At 32.6% G+C, this 23,894-nt stretch overlaps 1 protein-coding gene across 2 annotated transcripts; it reads left to right on the top strand.

Annotated features, from left to right (window-relative positions):
- Positions 1-3,070: 3,070 nt before the first annotated feature.
- LOC110618472 (squamous cell carcinoma antigen recognized by T-cells 3) lies at positions 3,071-17,107 on the top strand. Of its 2 annotated transcripts, none has more exons than XM_021761607.2 (16): positions 3,071-3,360; positions 3,657-3,790; positions 4,531-4,588; positions 5,123-5,338; positions 5,704-5,979; positions 6,314-6,448; positions 6,538-6,663; positions 7,245-7,289; positions 7,416-7,523; positions 7,753-7,895; positions 8,000-8,123; positions 12,594-12,668; positions 13,872-14,246; positions 14,342-14,434; positions 15,590-15,740; positions 16,637-17,107. In XM_021761607.2, exons 1-16 carry the CDS (start codon positions 3,133-3,135, stop codon positions 16,834-16,836), a joined length of 2,487 nt encoding a protein of 828 aa, XP_021617299.1. In that variant the 5' UTR covers positions 3,071-3,132; the 3' UTR covers positions 16,837-17,107. The 2 variants fall into 2 exon arrangements, with proteins under 2 accessions (XP_021617299.1, XP_043813945.1); XM_043958010.1 differs by lacking the exon at positions 16,637-17,107 and adding an exon at positions 15,941-16,630.
- Positions 17,108-23,894: the final 6,787 nt, after the last annotated feature.

The raw sequence follows: 23,894 nt of genomic DNA, 5'->3' as shown, positions 1-23,894 counted from the left end.
CCTTCTTCCTTCTTCTCCTTACTTCAGTTGGAATCAGTCGAGAATTAACCAAATCACTGGTAATTTCCTCGAGGTATTTGCTTTTAATTTTAAAAAATTCCGAAGGTTTCACTTTGGTTTGATTTTAATTAAAATTTATTTTATGAAATAGAATCTAATCAAATTGTTATTTTTTAATAATTTTATATAAATGAATATATGAATAATTATTTTTGGACAATTTCATAAAAGTGCACATATGAATTTATAGTAAAAATTGAAGCCGAATTAAATGAGGATAGTTTCAGAGAACTATTTTTTTAAATTAAAAATTACTTTTTTTGAGTTAATCAGAGAAGATTTTTACTGATTTTTTCAAAATATTTAAATGTTAAAAAATGTAAAAATATAATATTTTCTGTAAATAAATAGGATAAATAGTTTTATGTATTAAATCTATGTAGAGAGTAGGTTCATTTACCCGCTTAAGCTTTTAATTTAAATTAAATTTTTAGATTTAAAATAAAATTATTTCCTTTTTAAAATTAAAAATATTCAATTTTAAAAGATATAAATATCATAAATTGATTTTTTTTTCAAATAATTTTTTCACATTATTCCCAATTATATTAGGTTAATCCTTTTGTTAAACGCGTTAATTTTCGGTTAATCGATTATCGAAATATATTGATTTGAAATAATTAAATTAAATAATTTATTATTATTATTATTATTTAGTAAATAAAATAAAAATTTAAAAATAACATTTGATGAAGATAAGACAATGTTGCTTTCATATTAAAATATTATATGTGAAAAAATTTAATATAGAATTAATTTAATCAATTTTTAATTTAAAATAAATTATAAAAAATATTTTATAAATTAGAGTATTTTTACTCTAAAATTTGAATTTAAATTCATATTAAAATAACATTTTATATTATTTTATCATTAATAAAATACTGACAAAATACTGTTTGAATTTGATGATATAATAATTTAAAACTATTTAAATTAATATTTAATATGTAAATTAAGAATAATATAAAGATAATATCTGATATATATATATATATATATGGATAATGATAGATGATGACTGTTGAATTTTTTCATTTCGGTTTAGGGCTAAATCCATGACAATAGCCTATTATTTGGTGGTTTTTAAGTCTTTCACATGAACTCAGTCCAGCCCATTCCATTTTGAGACCAGACTCCATCGAAGTTTCTCAATCAGGTCGGTTCAGCCTTTACGGCCCATCAAACAGATTCTCTTTGGAATCAGGTCGGTTCAGCCTTTACGGCCCATCAAACAGATTCTCTTTGGATTCAGTTTTAATTTTATCTTCCAGTTCAGCTCGAAACAAGGAAGGAGACCGACCCATCCATCTTATGGGTCCATTCGCAGGCGTTCCATCAGAATTCATTATGCATGTAGCAGGAATCTGATATTCTCGTACATCCATATCTTATGGCAAAAACATGTAGTCCAATGACGAGAATTTCGTTATACGTCACTAGCAGAAAAAGGAAAGAAATAAAAGGGGAAACACTCTCCTCATAAACTAATTTTTTTTTTAATTTACAGAACTCTTATAAAATTCTATTTTTTCTACATCTCAGATTATCAATAGAGTTGATATAATTTTAAAGATAGAATTAATCTAATTTATAAATTATAAATATGACAATCAATAAATTTAATTTTATCATATTTTATGATTAGGTTTAAATAAAAAATTAATTAAATTAAAATGTTAAATAATAGTAAATTTAATTTTATTTTTTTTTCATTAATTGTTTTAATTTTCACTAATCAAATTTAATTTCTTATTTTAAATTATACTTTAAAATATGAATTTATTATTTTAATAATTATCTAATATTTTTACATGGTATTTGGCAAAAAAAATTTTTTTTAACATGGTATTTTAATAATTTTAATTTAAAATTAATCTAGTTATATTTTCATTAATTTAAGTATTTCTTTAGATTTTTTAATAAACTTTTTTTTTGAAGTCTTTTTAATAAACTCTAAAATTAATTCAAATAATAAAATTATCAGCTAATTAATGATCTTATTTAAAAATTTAATACCACTATACTTTTATATATATTCTTTAAAATTTTTTTAACTAATTATAAAGTTAATTTAAATAATAAAAATTATTATTTATTTTAAATAATAAAATTATCAACTACAAAATAATTAAATTCAATTATAAATAAATAAAAAATATAAGATATTATTAGATATTCTAATATTCCCTTCTCTCTTTTTTTTTTTATATGGTATAGATTACAAAATTTTTCGTTTTAAAATCAAATTATTTGTTGTGTGTAATTTTTTATTTATTTTTAATTCGATTGATTATTTTCAATCCAAATTAAATATTGTTTACTTTAATTAAATAAATTATTAAAATTTTGTAGTATCTTTTTAAATTCTAAAAAAATAAATAATCATTTAAATTTAAAAATAAATCAAAATAATTTTTTTTGTCATAATCAAAATAAATTATTCTTTTAACTTTTATTTATTTTATTACCATTTATCCTTCATTCAAATAAGTTTTTATAAAATTACAAGAATTCAATTTTTTAAAAATAAAAATTTTGTAAATTAAAAAAATTAAATTCTTTTATTTAAATAAAAATTATTAAAAAAATAAATTAAATTAAATTTTTACAAAATTTTGAATAATAAATGGAGAGTTAATATTGAGCCTTGTAATTAACAAGTTTTATCTTCTAAGCAAGAAAAAAAAATACATTAATAATTTTTTTTGAAATGAAAATTAGATATTGAAAGTGTAAAATATGAGATCTCTCAGATTTATTCAGATATACTTATCATGAGATTAAAATTATTTTTATTTTTGATAAAATTATTTATTTAGATTTTATTTTTCAAAATATAATTAAATATTAATATGTTTTATTCAGTATTTTAGCCTCTTTTTAATATAAACTATCTTATCATTTAATTTTTGTAATTTTAATTTTAGATTTGAAAATAATAAGGACTAGATATTATATTTTGTAAAATATAGGGGCTAAATAAGAATTTAATCAAAATAAAAGCAGCAGAAACGCTCTATCGAACCGGTGCGAGCAATTGCGAGGGAGAAGCTTAATTAGCAAACAAAAATGGGGGTAGAGGTGGAGGAGGATAACCAAACCCAAATTCAAAACCCTAAACCAATGGATGCTTCGTATAGAGACAGTATTGCAGAAAACCCTAACAGTCCTGCTTCATCCGATTCGCCTGACGATTCGGACGCCGACTCAGAGGACGAATCCCACCAGAGTGATGAGCTTAAAACCTTGGAAGCCGAGCTATCTAATAATCCCTCCAACTACTACGCCCATGTCCAAGTAAGTTATTTCTCCCTATGATTGTAATTTTTCTACTTCTGTCACTGAGAAATCTAGGTAGAAATGTTCATGAAGAGTAGGAAAATGGTGGAAGCTTGTGATTTTTGCTGCTCTGTGTCTTTGTTTTTTCTGTGTGCTTCTTTTGTGTAGGTTTTTAAAAATTGTTTAATTTCTACACTCTTTCAATTTTGAACTAATTGAGTACTGCCCTCTCTCTCTCTCTCTCTTTTTTTTTTTTTTTTTTTTTCAATTTTACTGTGATGTGTTCAACTTCGATATTTTTGTTACTTTTTCAGTACATAAAGCTGTTGAGGAAAATGGGCGAGATAGAGAAGCTGAGACAAGCGAGGGAAACTATGAGCGCCATATTTCCCTTGACCCCTGCAATGTGGCAGGAATGGGCTAAAGATGAAGCTTCTCTTTCTTCTGGGTACTTACATCTGCTGCTGTGTTCTTTCTGCAAACACTAGGCCTATTGGGCATTGGCTTATGTTTTTCTCATAAATACTTTTAGGTAGAGGAGTGAAAAATACACTGTCAGGAATTAGGTATTATTCCTTTTTAAAAAACCAGAATTCAGAAAGTGGTGTTATGAGATGAATGATGAATCACACAACAAGCTTTTAGCATCTGCACTTGGTTACATTTGTATGAGATACCTAATTTCCTAACATTTCCTGATGCAAATTTGCTTTTTAAGCAAAAATTTGTGAAATTAATTTTTGGTTTCTGAAGCACATACTTTTCCAGATGCTCTTGGATGCTTGCTGCACATGTAGTGTACAATAATAATATGAGAAAAATTTAGAGAGTTTTCATGGAACTTATTCTGGCAAGCACTGAAGTAAAAATGCTTAAGCAACAAGTTTTAAGAATTAAAAAATAAAATTGTACAATTATCAGTACCAGATTACATATGAATTGTAAAAAAAATAATAATAAAGTATAGAGTAAAAAAGCATCGTCACAATAAGTTCACTTGAGTAGAGGTCCCTATTTTGTAGCCAATAATCAAAGAACTTAAAAAAAAAAAAACTTTATATAGCTCTGTGGCTGTGCTCTGCCAGTTTGCTATACGTAATAGTGATTTATGTAATATATAGATTGTTTTAATTATTCCTTTTGGTTGTTGAACTGATTCATTGCCATATATTTAACCAAAATTTTTAGGGATGAGGTCTTTTCTGTGGTTGAGAAGCTTTATGAGCGAGGATTATTGGATTATCTGGTAAGTTCCAGTTGATTTGGAATTTCGGTCACTTAGATGATGATCAGTCAACTAACTCCAAAATCATAAGTTGATTTGGAATTTATTGCTCATTGGTTGTGATGAATGAAAGATACATGATTCTCTCAGGATTGTTCTGTTGTTGTCTCTGTTTGGGATACTGATAGGATGTGAATATAGAACTCATATGGATATCCTTCTTTGCCTTATGTTAATGGTAAGTTTTTATTATAACATATATAGTTTGGCAACTTCCATCTCTGTTACCTGAACCTTGCAAGACATTTAGGAGTCTTCAAGTGCATTTATGGAAACTTGACAATTCTGAGTACCAAAAACCTTCTATGGTTTCTTCAGCAATGAAGTCAATAATATTGAAGGAGAAAGTTTTAGCAACTCTCAACTCTCTTATGACATTGATACGTGATTTTCCTATATAAAAAATTAATTGCTTTGAAAGTTAAAAAAGCTGACTATAGTGTGGGTTTGTGTGTGTATATGTGTCTTTTTTATTATTAGTATTTGTTGTTACAGTCTATCCCACTCTGGTGCGACTACTTGAATTATTTGCAAGAATGTGATCCTTCCGTGCGTGAATGTTCTTCTGCTGCAATTTCAAAAGCCAGAAATGTTTTTGAGCGTGCTCTAACTGCAGCTGGTTTGCATGTTGCTGAAGGCAATAAAATATGGGAAGGGTATAGGGAATTTGAGCAGGCTCTGTTATGTACCATTGAAGAGGCTGACACCAAGGTCAGAGTTTGCTGTTTATATCCCATTTGTTTATATTCATTGCTTTCCTTGTTTTGCTCTCTCTGCACACGCACATATATGTCTGTAGGATGTTTTACTTGATTGTTTCTCAGTTGACAGTTTACTATAACACTGCTTAAATCAGTAGACAAATTGAACTTTCAATTCAGTTTTAGTAGAGAGAAGGGTAGCATCACCAACCATTTCACAGTTGTTCTGATGATGGTCTACTAAAATCTCTGATGGGGTCTTCATTGTTTCTGCTTATTTCTTGCTACTTCTTATTTTTCCTTTTATGTCCTAAGGAAGTTTGGCATTAACGTTGTATCTCTCTAGATTTACATGTAAGGCTGTTATTTCTTCAGGCAAAGGAAGCGCAGGTCCAGCGGATTCGAGGTATTTTCCACCGTCAATTATCTGTCCCACTTATTAACATGGGGTCAACACTTCTTGCCTACAAGGCTTGGGAAGTGGAACAAGGGAATGCTCTTGATGCTGAATCAAGTGATATGGATGGCATTCCTTATCATGTTGCTTCTGCATACCAAAAGGCCATGGAAATGTACAATGCCCGTGTTCAGTATGAAGAGCAGATTTCTAAACAGGATATATCTGAGACTGAGAAACTTCAAAATTTCATGGTAAATGGTTCATCACTATCTTTTAATAAATTGGTCCTTGGTATTCTGTTATGCTTTTTTCTGTTTCCTGGGGCTTTGTTCTGTTTCGTTCACTCATTCTTTCCCTTTTATTTTATGCTTTTAGAAACATTTGTTTGCTTTTTGACCTTGCTGATTATAACAGTTGAGCAAAATGCTTTCTTATTTAAAGTAACTGTATGCCAAAAATTTCATGTCTCTTGTGTTTATCTGAAATATTGAGTGTAATTTTCTCATTTCCCCTCTATTCCTCCCCCCCCCCCCACCCATTATAGTGTTTTGAGATAAGAAATAATGATGGCATTGTTTGTTGCAGACCTACTTAAATTTTGAAAAGTCGGCAGGTGATCCAGCCCGTGTTCAAGTTTTATATGAACGTGCTATTACTGATTTTCCAATATCAAATGATCTGTGGCTAGATTATACTCGCTATTTGGACAAGACCTTGAAGGTTGTTCTCTTTAATTTGGTATTGTCATGACATTCAGCTTGTAATTTCTATATTGCATGCTAAATTAGTTGCTTTTGATCCCTTTTCAGGTAGGAAATGTTGTCAGAGATGTTTACTTCAGGGCCACAAGAAATTGTCCTTGTGTTGGAGAACTTTGGGTTAGGTATTTGCTTACCTTGGAACGTGGACGTGCTTCTGAAAAAGAGATATCCAGTGTATGCTTCACTTGTTACCTTTTCTTCCAAGAATTTTCATTTCTGGATAGAGTTTGGTTATTTATTTGACGGTTTCACAAGTGACAGCTTTTGGCCTCTTTTGTTTCCATAATCTGGATATTGAATGGGGTCTCTCTTTTCTAGTTTACAAAAACCATAGTGTCTATGCATAATGCAGATATTTGTGTCTAGACCAAATTGAGGAAGGATAAATAGCTTTTTCTATGAAAGCTGTATCATAGATCTTTTTTGAATGTCAATAACTCTTCTTCTTTATCCTGCTTTTGTGCAAATTTCTTTTTCCTTCAAAAAGGATAATCATCACACTCTCATAATGCTTATGCTATTGATGCCTTTTTTTTGGGTGTGGACCTAATAGGAATAAGATTCAAGCAATCATAGATTTATGCTATACTCTGATCCTTTTCTTCCTCTCTCTCTCTCTCTCTCTCTCTGTGTGAGTGTGTGTGTGTGTGTGAGTGGGAGAGGGAATTGAACTCGTAGCCTTCTTGTGTTACTGACTAGACCATGCCGCAGCTTGCATTGACAATTGATTGACTGATTTTGTTCATTGATATCAGGTCTTTGAAAAGTCCCTTCAATGCACTTTTTCAACACTTGAAGAGGTAAAGCTGTTTAATTAATTATCATGCACATTATGGTGTTAGTGTTCTGTCTATGTTGTTTCAGTTTATCTGATTATTTTCTATTGAAGGCCTCCATTTTTTTTAACTAAACCCTTTTGGTTTCAGTACCTAGATTTATTTCTCACACGGATAGATGGCTTGAGGCGAAGAATTTTGTTTGGCAGCGAAACAGAGGATATCTTGGATTATTCATTAATAAAGGAGACCTTTCAGGTTTGTATAATTGTGGTTTGCTTTGTAATGCTCTAAAATCTCCCCAATATCCTTTTCCAATCTGAAAAAATATGATGGGTGAATGGTTTCCTATATGCTTTATATGTAAATATATAACTTGCTGGTGTTAAATATTTCCCATGATTCCTATGTACAACATGAGGAAGCAGGTAGATGAGCTTATATGTTTATTTATTTTGATTCTAACATTCTATTATCTCAATTCCAGTTTGCATCAGATTATTTATCACCCCAACTAAAGAACTCAGACGGTTTGCTGCGTCTGCATGCTTATTGGTCCCATTTAGAGCTGAATCTGGGAAAAGATTTAGTGGCAGCCCGTGGAGTGTGGGAGAGCTTGCTGAAGATCAGGTTTGACAATATCTTGCTTCTTGGGACAGTTTTCCCTTTTCCTACAAAATCATTTTTATTCAGGTTTCTATAAATTGTTTTCGTTATCTTCTCTACTTTTGCAGTGGTTCAATGTTGGAAGCATGGCAAGGTTACATAGCAATGGAAATTGAATTGGGTCACATAAATGAAGCAAGGTCTATCTATAAGAGATGCTATAGTAAAAGGTTTCCTGGGACTGGCTCTGAGGTATGCTTGCTGCTTTGAACTGCCGTCCTCTCTCTCTGCCTGGGCAATGTAATTTTGACCTTTTAGCCTGTTAAATTCACTTCTATTTTACTAAAAAGCAGTTGACTGTATCTGAAATTGCCCTCTGAAACTCATCCTTTATAATCTTTTTTGTAGAACTATGAAGCAGCAAAAGTAAATGTGATAGAGAAAGGAAATTTAACAAACAAATTCTCAGGAAAAAAATTCACAGATTAGAGTACTAATGGCAATTTGGCTTGTATTGATTCAATTGAACCAGTAGAAAGGCATAAATCACAGGTAAAATTACATGAGAAATTCCCCAAGCAGAGCAAGCCGTGCTCCCCAAGCTACTACTAGCTGGAACCACTCCATAATAAACTTATGAATGCTTTCCCGCACCTCTCTTTATTCCATGTATTGCTATGGCTGCCCTGCAAACCGAATTTCATTCCAACTAATTTCCACCCCGTTCATCTAGAATCTTCTTGGATCTTCTGGAATATACTGTCCATGTTTCTTGGCTCTCCCTTTCTGCTCAGCTGCATGAGGATTTGTAACAATAAGGAAGGAAAATAACTTGAAATAGATTAATGCACCTTTTTCCTGCGTTGAAGGTTTGGCAATTAAAATATAAGGTTGCTAAGAATACTGGTTAACTTTCTTTGTCTTGCAACGTTGGAGGAAATTCAATTTTGGCCTCATTAGCCCTTGGTTTTAGATGTGGAATTGAAATAAATTTTGTCGAAGGCTTGAACCATATTCTAAATTATTTAGGACAACACTTGAGGAATGAGGGTTTGCCTGTACTGACTTCTAAGCACCATAAAAGAAACTGCTTCACAATGGAAGCTCAAATCACGGAAAAACTTGCTAAGGACGTAATATAGTTTCCTTGGGATTATGTTTTAGGTTATGCGAGGTAAACTCTGATATCAATAGTCATACTTTCTGCTGTTGTACAATTACTGTAGATTTGTGTTAAAGCCTTCTTCCATGTTTAATTGTGAGAAGCATTTAGTTGAAAAAGATACCATTTATAATGTCAAAGGAACGATCTGTTGGCTTAATTTAACCTCTTGAAGGAAGAATAATTGTCTTGGATTAAAACCATGAGCATCCTTCCCCCTTCACCCCTTCCTTATATGGGGTTTGGCAATGGTTGTGTGGGATTATCATATGGGCAGGTGAAGGGGCTTGACAGAACGTAAAACTCACAAGAATAACAGCCACACACTCACACAAGTAAAAATTAAAAGAACAAACTCTACCAGAAAATCTGATATTAATTAAAAGCTGCCGAATTGTATGCAAGTCTAGGGTATTTATCATTTCTCCTGAACACAATAGGAATATAGCTCTACAAAATAGAAGTCAAAAGATATTAAATACCTAGGTAAAAATATGATAAACTAATGCTAACTAAAGTAGGATCTAACAAAATGACTCCTATATTAAAAAAAAAGATGTTACGAAACTAATTTTAAATAATATTTATGCTAAATGGGAAGTCTAAAAGGAGTAGGAGTGGATTGGAGGCAAATTTGGAACAAAATAGAGGAAAATCCATCTCTCCTTTGTGCTGACGTGCCCTACACAGCATTCTGCATCATACTCCCCCACTTGAAGGAAAAAAAAAAAAGAAAAAAACTCATCTGAAGTTAAGATTTCTTGCAATGAACCACAAGGATTGTGTTGTTACCTTCCATATCATTCTTCTCCACTTGGAACTAAGTCTTCTTGATTCTTGAAGTGAAAAAGAATAGAAATCTTCATTGGGAAAGTATGCATTCTCTTCTTCTTGGTTATTAGGAATTGAAAAGTTGAACAACATTGAATTATATCCATATTTTGTTTCCTAAAACTCCTGAACAAATAAAATGAAAATCAATTGAAACACTAGGATATAAAAGGTTAGGAAACTTTGTTATTTTAATAACCATGGTTAAATGGGGTATGACCATGGCTCAAACTGTGATATCATGTTCTTTACTCTCATGAATAATTGATGTGTCTTCTTCAATATTTTGTGAGAACTTCAATTTCTTTCCGATGGATCTTCATATTGAAATTTGTCATGCTCATTCTCCTTTGAGTTCACAAGAAATCTTCATTTGCCTTTCACAAGATTAACAATTTTCCTCCTCAGACACTCATGGGAATTTTTGGCTGCTCGTTGCATTTATAACATTTAATAGTACTGGATCTAGTGTGGTGATTTGTTCAATTTGGCAGATTGGGGACTACTTGCCTTGTAAGTCTTACTAGTTGAATCCTCATATGCATTCATCTCCTTGGTAACTTTAAAAGCAACTCGGGAGCTCTCTTCTTCCTCCTTAATTACAGCTTGTTCATTGTCCCCACCAATTCTTTGGTGATAATCACGAAGATCTTCATCATCTTAGCTCTTACCTCTTAGTGCTATGTTCTATGCCTCACAAGGTTTTTAGCATTTGCAGTCCAAATCAGTCTTTAATAGCAGGCCTTAGTCCCCCATATATCTTGCAACTTCTTGCCCTAGGGATTCATGAATATTATTCATTTGGGATTTTTTGAACTCGACTGTATACTCGTAGATGGTATTGCTCCCTTATTGACATCTTTGGTATTATTGGAAGAGAATTTGCCTATAATTCGACTATAGGAATTCTTGTTTCAATAAGTACTTCATTTGAAACCAAGTAAGAACTAGCCCCTTTCCTTCTCCCTCTCTTTCTCTCCCTTCTAGCTTGCAAAAGCTCCACACTAAACAAATGCACCTCCTTTGAACCGGCAGTGACACAGATGCACCTCCTTTGAATCAGCATGCCACCACTTAATTCATCTTTCTGATGTTGTCTTCATGTCTCTCCACATATGCTATCCAATCCAAGAATTCCTCAACAATGAAATTCCCATTGAAATTAGGAATATTGGCTTTTAGTCTGAATTCTTTGTTATCTCTTTCTTCTTATTCATCATATTTGTGTAACCATGAGTACCCCTTCTCCCATAATTTTTCCATGTTGCCTAGGATGGTCATGATGGTCAACGTTTTCCTCTTTAGAAACTTCAATCGAAAACTCTTTGCCTAAAAGTAAAGATAGGTAGATAAATAGCACCATCTTTGGCCGTTTATTTTGCTCACATCCTTGTTTGCATTGATTTCCCAAGCATCGAGGACGTCCCCAATTTCTTCTTTACGTCATTCCATATGCTCGATTCTGTGGTCCATTTATTACTCGAGAGGTTGCTCCAAGCATTGCATTGTGTTGTCCCTATGTTTTAGGGCTCTAGCCTCTAGCCTCTAGCTCCCTAATCAATGTTGCGAGCAATACTACCATATTGGCCATATTGGCCACTAAGGATAGTGTTATGGATAATGGATAGACCAAATTCATTTTTCAATAAAGTTCAAATTAAAAAGAAAAAGTCTTATCAGCTAAGATTATATTTTATGAACGATAAATAGATTGCATTTGTCTAGTTATTTTATCTTAATAGTTTGTTATTAGATTTCTTGTATCTTGCTTTAGTAGTTTGTTATCCAATGGTAGCTTGCTTTAGATTTCTATTTTTCTTAGGAGTATATAAGATTGTGAGAACCTCTACTATATAAGGGGATTCTAATTATTCAATAAAACAAGCAGATTGATTACAAATAAATTTGAGATTTAAGATTATCTCGTTAACGAGTCTGAGGTATTAAGAACTCCCTCCAATAAGCTCCTTTGTTATCCATCATGCGTGACTCGGGACAATGATAGTTAGCCATCTTGATTGGGTTGATTTTTTCTTGCTCTGACGGGCATAGTGTGAAGCATACAAGAATACAAACACTCTGTACATGAGTGAAAAATGAGAAGAGAAACTTACCAAAAAATCTTACATTAATTAAAAGCTGCCTATATACTTGTAAATCTAGTAGTATTTATAGAGTTTAGTTCCCCCTAATAACAGAATAGGAATAGAACTCTATAAAGTAGGAAGTCAAAACATATTAAATGCCAAGTAAGATAGGAATAAACTAATCCTAATCTTAACTAAAATAGGATTACAAATTAACTCCTAAATAAAGCAAAAGATGTTAAAAAACTATTTTAGAAACAATAACTAAGCTAAATAGGAAGTCTAAAAGGAGTAGGAATGCATAGGAGGCAAATCTGGAGCAAATAGAAGAAATTCTGTCTCACATGCCCTACATAATATGCTCTGCATCAGGCCTTCTCAAAAGCCTTACACATATGAGTATGTGCTCACATGCACTTGCATTTACATAAATATGCATGTTTCAGAACATGAAAGAAAAGATCAATCATGTTATAGTTTGAACTCTATTCCTCTTCTTCTCTTTGCATGTTGAGTAGTCATATTCTGTTGGCTTTAATATTGTTTTGGGGCTCTGAGTTCTTTGGAGGTTCTATTGAATATCTAATAACCTGCACTGTGGATTAGATGATACCCTCCTTCCTAATTAACAGAATCATTCAGGACATTTGCCATTCTTGGTTGCGCTTTGAGAGGGAATTTGGTACACTGGAGGATTTTGACCATGCTGCACGAAAGGTACACTTTGCTATTTATCTTTCTTTTTTTCCCTCATGTTTGGTCCAAGAAATTCCAGTTTATTTGTTTTGATACCAACTTTGCACCTTGTTTTGTGTGAATTGCTAACAGAACTTGGATATATTGAGATGTGGTTTGCATTTTCCTACATATAGATGCAAAACTTCTTTCCATTCTTATTACCATATTACATTGCTTATGTTATGGGGTAAGCATGAAATATGACAGACATGAAGCAATTTTGGTTTATGGTTGCATGAGGGAGGAACATTATTGTCTAGCATGGTTGCATGTGGGGAAATGCCTGTAAAGTTTTTATGGTTTGGCCTAGAAAGGATGTTGTTATTTTACAATGATTAGGTGGCTTATGTCTTGTGGGACTTTGAAAAACTCATTTCATGGTCAAATGCCTTGTCCATGCAACTTTCCTAGGACCCAGTTGAAATCTTAATTGAGCTTCAATTTTAATTATTTTTTCTTTTATCTCCCTTGCCGTATCTGTTTCGTTTCTCTCCATTAGTCACTACTTGGCTACTCCTAATGTACATGGAGTGCAACCCTCTCTGGTGCTGTTTTAGGTTCCATCTTTTGTTTATTCAAATTCAAAAGTTATGTATTATTGTCTATAGAAGCAATTGCATGGACTGAGAGCCTGTGTTACTAAACCTCTGCAAGTCTACACACGTTACACACATGGGCTCAAGACCAAACAGCTCCTAGTTGTAGGAGGGGTTCCTCCACTAAGATTCTTAGTAATGCTCCCTTTGATGTAGGAGGTAGTTATGCCTCACTCTTGTATTTAAACAATAACATTAATAAGAGAAGCAACTTCCAAAATCAATCAAGTCTTTGAGCACTTTAGTCTCGAGAGGTTCCGGGTTCCCTCTCTAGAGCCTGAACTAACAGCCATCATAGGTCACAAAAAGAAAAACCCCAACCTACCCACTCAAACACCATCCACACCGTTACCGGAAAGACCCATAACCAGATCCTTAACTCGGGACCATAACAGCCTGCTTTACCACTGACTAAACCTTGAGACTTTATGTCCCCATTTGGTTGTATGCTTGACATATTGTCTAGTAGTCGAGAATGAACTGTTCACTTGAATACAAGAAGGGAAGAGATCCTTGTACCTGCTTAATTTTGTAGAGCATTAAATCTTCTTCTTGATAGAGATCCTTTGCCTTTGCCCTTTCGCAGGTTTCCCCTCGTCTGGAAGAGCTACAGTTGTATAGGATCCAACAGGAATCAAAAGCATTTGCTGCATCAACAGATCAGAAAGAGACTAACATTAAGAAAAGTGTTCGTGAAAAGCGAAAGGGAGGTCCAGAATTTACTGATGAACAATCTCCAGCAAAGAGACAAAAGCCAATATCTCAAACCCTAAAGAAAGAGTATGAGAAACATAAAGATCAAGCACAAAATCTAGCTGAAGTAACTGAAGAAAAAGAGGTCAAAGCCAACATTGGAAAGACTGAAAGCATCCATGAAAATCAGCGGAGAGACTCCGACTCTGGGAGAAACAAAGTATATACAGACCAATGCACTGCATTCGTGTCAAATATTAATCTCAAGGCAAGCAAACAACCTCCCTCACTCATCAGTCTCTAGTATTGGGAAGAAATTCCTTTGCTACAAATTAATGATTCCTGTATTAAAAACTTTTGCAGGCAAATTATGAAGATCTGCGTAAGTTCTTCAGTGATGTTGGTGGGGTTGTGTCTATTCGTATACTGCGTGATAAGTTTACTGGAAAATCCAGGGTATCTCTCTCTCTTTTCCCCCACTCTTTTGCATGCTTGCGTGTGCACATGCTTGAGCTTGCATGGACAGACATATAGACACTTTCTTTTGTCCTGTCTCATTTCATGCTGTTTATGATACATAAGATGATGGCCACCTTAGCTTTCCAATGAATGGAATTTAGTCCTTAAGTTCCATATTGAACATATTTCTTATGGAACTGTGCATGTCATATGTATTTTATGCAACATACAATGGATGTATACAATGGATTTATAATATATATGTTCAGCCTGGTGCACAGCAAACATAGAAGTACCCAGAAAGCACCACAAGAAAAGGAAAACAATCTGGTAGTTGAAGTCTTTAACATTCATGATGGAAAACATGCTAAACTATAATAATAAGTGCACCAGCAAATGTGTGAAACAAGAACGCCCATAAAAGCACATGTACAATGTTCCTGGAGGCAGATATGGTTAAATTGCTGGCATGCTTTTGAAGTTTTATAAAATTGTTTAATTTTGTGTGTTCTCGTTTTTTGGTATGGTTTTATCAATTTTCCTTTAGCATTACAAGCATGTTCATAAAGCCTTATGTACAATGTTCCTGGACACCGATATAGTGTTAAATTGCTGACATGCTTTTAAAGTTTTTAAAGTAACGGTTTTATCAATTTCCTTCTATATCATTGATTTAATGGACTTATTCTAAATTTGTTGAATGAGGCTTGAACTCCAGGTGTAGTTGCATAACTGTAGTATTATGATACACGTCTTCTGTTTGCATTATGCATTAATGATACTGCTGGTGTATGAAATCTATTTTTTGGTCCTACATGTGAAGTTTTATATAGAGCCGAAATTTTTTTTTTTTCTTAACGGGCTACAAAGGATTCTTGTAGTTCTATTTCTTATTAAAAAAAATCGTATGCTAGAATTTACTGTGTATGTACACTGGAAATGTCCCATATATCAAAAGAAGGGGCGTACAAAAGACCTATTTTCTTTGAAAGTAGTTCTATTTAGAGAATGCTTTACAGCATATAAGACCTGGTGGCTTGGGTATGTAAAGGAAAGAAGTTCCAATGAACATTAGCATGCTTTTTAGTGCTTGTGGATCTAACTACCTTTTTTTTTTTCATATCACTCTCACCTTATGTTTACTTCATGAAGGGACTCGCGTATGTAGACTTTTCAGATGACAAACACCTAGCTGCAGCTATATCAAAGAACAAGCAAATGTTACTTGGGAAGAAGCTGAGCATTGCACGGTCAGATCCTAATCCAAGAAAAAAAGATGGTCATAATGTTTCAAAGCAACATGGTAAGTTAAGTGGTGTACAGTATCCTCTCTCTCTCTCTCTCTCATGTGCATGTGTAGGTGGGCTTGGATGTATAATTTTTTAATAACTACCTGCAATTTTTTTCTTGTGTCCATCATCATCAAAGTGTGGACTACTTGAATTAACAGCACTGATGGCAAATTATCAATATCTGAGTTATCTATCAAATTACTTTTTGAAGGATGGAATTGCATTTCTGAGTCAATGTGGAAATTTCAGTCTTATGAACTTGCGGAATATAACAATTTCAACAAAAATTATGCTGTACACGAAGTGGCATCTGTGAAGTACTTCAATATTGCATGGCCAAGTAGCTATATGTTTTGCCAATCTTAATACCATAGGAGATGCATTCTTGAAGTCCCAATTATTCAGACTATATACTGGTTGTATCTTATCATTGAAGAGAACCTCTTAACAATGTTGATTTTTTCTCTCTGTCACACACACACTAATTGTCATAGCTGCTTCATCTCTTCACTGCCGTGGCAAGGGGTAATAGCACTCCTATGGTACTGACATTTCAAATTAGCGAGGGAATATATAAAATTTTGGAAGTAGGCTAGCCGCACTGAGACAACTACCTATATCAGATTCATGTATCCAAGTCCAAATTACATACAGTACCATTAAAATTGAGAAGGCATTGTTTAGTTCCTGCTTTACTTGTGGATTTTGTAACATTATACTAATATTTCATCTGTGTTCTATTGTCTCACTTTAGCTATTTGCTGTCTGCATGCTTCTGCAATCTGTTTTGTTTAGTGCTCCTGTCGCTTCCATATGTACATCAATTCGATTCTTCGCCTTTGACACTGATTCTACCATATATATATATATGTATGTATGTATTTTTCCTCATAAATTTAACTGGCAGAGCATTCTACTGACCGAAGTGGGGCACCAGGGAGGACGAAGTCTGTTGCTCTTAACCAAGATGACAATATCCAGCTCAAGGGGAAGAGTACATTTTTAGTACCAAGAAATGTGAAGATGAACAAACCTAAAACCGTGGAAGAGAGAGATGAACAGCCAAAGTCCAATGATGAGTTCAGAAAATTGCTTATTAAAGGTTGAGGTTTGATCATCTTACAATTGCTAAGGGAGTTGATAGAAAATTGCTTCATATGTTTCTGGTGTAAAGCATATACAAGAAGTAAACACAAGTCTTAGGATGAAGGAATAACTTCTACCTTACTTCTTACTCGGTTGTCGGAATCACTTAATCAATGAAGCCCAGCATTTTAGATATAGAACTTGTCTTCTGGGATTTTGTTGTTTGTAGGATAATTTGTAGTTTCTTTATGAAACATGTATAATATGCTGGATGTGGATTGTCTTGTCTGCATAGCTTGCCTGTCATCTTTTATCCTTTTCATTCTATTTCCGTTCTATTGCTTGCCTTTTTGAAAAGAGTCAGATTTATGCATCCTCTCTTTTATACTACGTACTTATCCATCCTGCTTGATGTGACGGAATACTATCAATTTAGAATTTGTTGTGTCAGTAGCAATGTTGGGAGGTAGCAGAAAATGTTCTGTTGTGCATTGTTGATATATTAAATGATTATTGAGCGTAGCTTATCTCCCAAAAAAAAAGAAAAACACTCGAGGCTATTGCTTGCGCCTTGTAAAAAATCATAATATGCGTGTATGCCCATATAGAAAAGGGTCAAGTATGAATTTACTAGAACAGTGGGTTCAATTTCAAGTGTTGTTTAAACTTTTTGGTTCTGTTCGGCAATATTGACCATTTGATAGCTGTTTTGGTAACAGTTTTTAGTAATAATTTTTTATAATTCAATCTTTTTATTTTGATTATTTAGAAACATTAAATACTAAAAATTGTAATCCTGAATAATTCTCTTTCGGTCTAATTTAGATTAGATACTCCGAATAATTGAATACCTTCATATAAAGCAACTTGTACCCTTTGTACAAGGCTATGGGAGAACAGCTATTGGGCACACTTCTCAAGTAGGGTTCTGGTCCAGTGATTCTGTCTTCTTATCCAGGAAAACACAGCCTGTACAATCCTTTTAGATGCAAATTCTCCTCGGGAAACTTTAGAAGTTAGATCACAAAGCAGTGATAAATCAGAATATGATGAGCAGAGAATGTTGCTTTTGCTCATGCTTCTCAATGGTGGATGGCTTTTGTCGCCACAAGCTTGTATCTTTTACCGAAAGGGTCTGTGTGCCAAGTTCTCTTATATTTTACTTTCTATTTTTTTAATCAGTAATTTCGATTTCAAATTATAAGTAGAAAAAATTCTTTATCTGTTTAATGAATTTGTTCGGTATAAATTTATTAAATCAATGGATTTTGAGTAGGAAAAAGAGTCAATCAGTTGAGTTTTAGCGATGATGATTTCTTCTATCTAATCTTATTTTATTTAACCAGTGATTTTGAATTCGAATTTCGGGTTTGAAATATTTTTTAAATTTAAGTGAGAGTACTTTTCCTTCAGCCTGCATAAATTCAATTTAGTTGGACTATTGGATTTCAGATACCAGATAGTTTAGCATTTCTTCTGTATGGTCCATGTAAGGCTGATTGCTGAACCAAACCAATTCTGCTGAATCCTGAATCTGAATAAGATGCAACCAAAAAAATAAAGAATAAAAACAAGAAACCTGTCACAAATGACACAGAGCCAAATAATGAGACCTCTCAAGTATTTCAGTTTCTCCAACTGTGCTAATGAATCAGCAGAGAACTTCTCATTTTCAATGCCCAAGACACCATCTATTGTGCATATGGAGAATTAAAGAATAAAAGCAAGTCTTAATCTCTAAATACTAGCTTTTAGCTTTCCTCTATCAATGTCAGTATTGCCCATTAAACCCTACTTTTGAAATTGTTAACAAACAAATCCTTAGTCTAGACAGTGGTATTAATTGTAGATGATCATATTTTTAACAATAAAGGAAAATAAAAGGAAAAAAAAGAAGCTAGAGAGAGAGAGAGAAGGGGAAGAGGGATGGGGGAGAAGCCAATTAGCCAAGTGCTGTAGCAGGTCTGCTCATGTGAAAAAACAGTGATGAAAAGTGAAAAATGCATAAAGCTTTTCTGCGAAATCAGAGCTGAAATGGTACTTACCATTTCACTTCACTGCCCTTTTCTTGCACGTCTCATTTTTCTTTCCCACGTCACTCCTAAATGACAGAGATCACCCATACCATTCCCCTATTACTTCAATTCTTCATTTTATTTATTTTTATTTATTTCCATTTTATTAGTTAACATTTATTTTTTTTAAAAAATAATAATAAGAATAAAGACAATAGATTTTAATTCAATTTGTTAACTCAACTCAAATTCATTTGGTTAAAGTGATTCATTACTCCTTTTTAACATTTACCAAATTTTAAAATGATGAGAAAAATAAATAATTTAATTAATTCATAATTTAGCATGACCCATTTCAAATGTTATTTTAGGAATTCTTTTTCACATTTTAGAAAATCAAAAAGCTTTTCTTTTAATTTTACCCTCAATATATTTATTAATTATTAGTATTTCTCCCTTAAAAGAAGTGATATTTTAGTAAATTATTAATAATTTTTACAAAAAAAAACTAAAATAAATATTTGTAATTAAACAAATAAAGTACATAAACTAAACTAATAAATTTAGCTTCTCCTCTAAACTTTAAACTTATTTCTTGTCTTACCCAAAAAAAAAATTAAATAATTTTTTAAATTATAAAGTATTGTTTTTCCTCTTTTCCCAAGTATGGCACAAAAATTAATATGCAATAATATCCAATGGAAAAAACTATTATATTACCCACAAGGATAGAGTGTGATCAGACATTCGGACCCCCCCCCCCCCCCCCTGCTGCAATAAGAAATGGCCAACACAGCTATCCCTAAAAATAATAAATAAATAATTAATTAATTAATTAATAAAAAGCCCTTTGTAAATTGTTAATTAGCTGCAGGATCATTGCTGTTGCTCATTCCCAGATTAGATTTGCTCTGTTTCTTATTATTTTCAGTGTAAATAATGATTGGACTTCACTTCACTCTATATATATATATATATATATAGGCTTTTTAGCCTACACTATTCTCTCTTTTCTCAAATTACAAAAAAAATATTTTTAATTAAGTTCGAATAAATTACAAAAATATCTTTAATTAATTTTATTTATTGTATTTTTATAAATTCTTTAAATTCTTAATATAAACGTAAGATGGATGAGTTTATAGTGTTTATTCGAATTAAAATTTAGAGATTTTTTAATAAAATTTTTAAAATATAAGAATTAATTTATTAATAATAATTAATAATAATAGAGATAATTTTGTAAATTACTCCTTAACTTTAATTTAAAAAAAAAAAAGAGAGGGGACCCAGAATTAAGTGAAAGATGGAGACAGAAAAGCTTATAGTGATTCTCATGCGGACTAAACTTAAGCATGCGTTTTCTGTCTTTCTTTCTTTATTCTTTATGGGATCACGCAATTCCTCTCTTTCATTACTTTTTTTTTTAAATAATTTAATTATAAAATTTCATTCTATTTTAATTTATTATAAATCTATTTTATTTTTATTTTTTTAATCAATTATTATTTATATATTGTCCACTATCGTACTGTCAACTTGCATTAAAATGGTGTGGATTGAAAAGATTAGTCCTTAACTATTGGTATGAAAACGTTTGTGAAAAGTATTCTCTGTAATTTGTATTGATTAGAATACAATTATATATACAAATATAAAAGTTAAGAGATAAACTCTATGCTAATAAGTTTACATTTAAAATTTTAATTTTATTTTAATAAGTTAAGTATGATATTATCTCAATATCCCCCTCAATCTGTGTGTGGATGAACACAGAGATTGTTTCAAAGCAACTGAAATCGTGATGCACAAAGTCTCTTAGTAAAGATATCAACAATTTGATCACAACTTGAAACATGACTAACCAAAAGTTCTCATGTCGTAATTTTTTCTCTAATAAAGTGAATATCCAATTCAACATACTTGGTTCTAGTATGCTGAATTGGATTTGCTACCATAGACGTTGTGCTAACATTATCACATAAAATCAAAGGAAGACCTTGCAACGGTACAGACAATTTTTGGAGTAAATCTTGAATCCAACACAACTCAGCAACAATACTTACAACTATTCGGTATTCCACTTCGGCATTTGAACACAAAACCGTAGCTTATTTCTTAGCAAACTATGAAACTAAATTCTTTCCCAAAAACATACAAAGACTAGTTATTGAGCGACGTATGTCACGACAACCAGCCCAATCAACATCTGAATAAGCTAGAAGAGATGGTGTAGACGATTTAAATAACTGTAACTTATAAGAAATAATACCTTTTATATAGCGGAGTATCCGCTTAACCGCCTTGAGATGAACCTCGCGAGGAGAATGCATAAACTGACAGATTTGATTTACTGCAAAAGTAATCCCTGGCCCTATAAAGGTTAAGTATTGAAGAGCACCAACTAAACTCCGATAAAGCTTTGGATCATCAATCAATGGACTATCCTCAGATGCAGCCAAATGTTCATTAATAACAGAAGGAGTAAGCATGGGTTTTGTAAATTCTAAACCTGCACGCACAAGCAAATCCATAGCATATTTTGCTTGATGCAAAAACAATCCACAACATATTTTGCTTGATGCAAAAATAATCCACTCTTGTTCTTAATCACGTGACTTCCAATAAAATAGTGCAGGGAACCCAAATCACTCATTGCAAATTCAGGCTTCAATTGAGACATAATTTTGGTAAACAAAATAGAAGGAGCCGTCAAAATTATGTCATCAACGTATAATAACATGATAGCAATATCAGAACCTTGGCACAAAATAAACATTGATGAATCAACTCTACTACACTGAAACCCCATTACCTTTAAAAAAGCAGTAAACTTCTCGAACCAAGCCCTTGGAGCCTTATTTAAACCATACAGTGCCTTGGTCAATTTACAAATATAATTCAGACAACTTGGATGAATAAAACCCTTTAGTTGAGTCATATAAATATCTTTCTTTATAAAACCGTGCAAAAATGCATTTTTAATATCTAATTGATGAATGTGCCAATCATTTGAAGTAGCCAAAGGGAGTACAGTTCAAACTGTAGTTGGCTTGACAACCGGACTATGTGTTTCATCATAGTCAATTCTAGTAGCTTGAGCAAAATCTTGGGCAACTAGACGAGCCTTATACTGCTCTAAAGTACCATCAAACTTTAATTTCACACTGTAAACCTATTTCGAACCAATTACATTTTTTTTAAACGATCTTGGTACCAATTTCCAGGTTTCATTGGCCATGAGTGCATCATACTCCTGAGACATGGCTTAGCGCCACTCAATATGTGTTTCAGCTTCCTTAAAAAAACATGGTTTGGGTAATATTTAAAGATGCAAAGGTATGAATCGCAGACAATAAAAGAGGGTATTTGGATTTACTATGACCTGTTTTAAAACGAGTAAGCATAGGATGGGTATTAGGAATAAGAGGAGAAGAAGTATTATCGACATTTTGAGGATTTGAAATGATTTGAAGAGGAATGGGGTCTAAAGTATTAGATTGAGAATCGACTATAGGACAGAGAGTTGGAGGAGAAACGGTTGTAGGAGATAAGGCAGTAACGTTTAAAGGAGAATTAAAAACGGAAGAATTAGGGATTAGGTTTCGATTTTGAAGATTAGAAACGTGTTGAGGAAAAGGAGGGAGTGTAGTGAACAAATTTGGCTTAGGGTTGGAGTCTTGCGAAACAGAGGTATAAGGGAACTCAAATTCATTAAACACAATATGTTTGGAAATATAAATCTTTTTTGTAATAGGATCATAGCAACAATAACCCTTGTAATTCGTTGGGTAACCTAAGAAAATGCAATGATCTGAATGAGGAGCAAGTTTGTGCGGGGTTTGAGTAGATAAATTTGGAAAACATGAACAACTAAAAACACGGAGGTGAGAGTATGAAGGAGGCTGTTTCATCAACATTTCATAAGGACAAATTGAAGATAATGTTGGAGTAGACAAAATATTATAGATATGCATAGAAGTATGAATGGTCTCAACCCAAAACTCATAAGGCAACTTTGATTGAACCAGCAAAGTGCAAACCATATTAACAAGGGTACGATGCAATCTTTTAGCAGCTCCATTTTGTTGTGGAGTATAGGGACAAGAGTATTGTAACTTAATACCTTTCTTGGAAGTAAAATTATAAAAATCTTTAATTGTATACTCACTGCCACCATCACATTGCAAAGTTTTAATTGAGCAATTAAACTGATTGGTAACAAAATTATAGAATCTCTCAAAATTATAAAAAACCTCACTCTTTTATTTAAGTGAAAACAACCACACAAAATGAGAATAGTCATCCATAAAAATCACATAGCATTTGAAGCCACTAAAGGAAGCAACAGGTGAAGTCCAAACATTAGAATGTATTAAATTAAAAGGAGCAGTAGCTTGCATATGACTAGACAAAAAAGACAAACAAGAATGCTTGCCTAAAGGACAAGCAGTACAAGAAAATTTATTGAAATTAAAAGAAACAAGACTCGAACGAAAATTTTTTGAAAGAACAGCAGAATTTGAATGACCCAAATGACGATGCCATAGCAAAGGCGAACTATGCATGGCTTGAAGACTTCTAAGCCAATTGAAGAGGATAAAAATGCAAAAGGGAACTCATGAAGGTCTCCTGGACTACTGCATAAAAAAGCAAAAGGGAACTCCTAAAAGTCTCCTGGACTACTGCAATTGAGAAGTGGTTTCTGCGTCTAAAGATCCTTCATAGAAAAACCATAAAGATCAAATTCAATAGAACAAGAATTGTCACAAGTAAATTTATTTATGGAAATAAGATTATTTGTTAAAGACGGAATAATAAGAACATTACGCAACAAAAACTGTTTATTTGAAAGAAGCAAACTAAACTGACCTATATGAGAAATAGGAAGAGATAATCCATTATAAATATAACAGAATCAGAACCATGATAGGGGTCACTTTTTGAAAGAATACTTGGATTATTAGTCATATGAGAAGAGATTCCAGTAGGTCCTGGTTCTTAAAGATGCAGTGCAGCAAAAGACCTATTAAAAGCATCTAGTGTGGGTGATGGATTTTGACG

Source organism: Manihot esculenta, chromosome 7, assembly GCF_001659605.2.
Source record: "Manihot esculenta cultivar AM560-2 chromosome 7, M.esculenta_v8, whole genome shotgun sequence".
In the NCBI taxonomy this organism is placed as follows: Eukaryota; Viridiplantae; Streptophyta; class Magnoliopsida; order Malpighiales; family Euphorbiaceae; genus Manihot; species Manihot esculenta.
The sequence above is the reverse complement of the archived record's forward strand: the minus strand, read 5'-3'. Positions and strand labels throughout refer to the sequence as shown.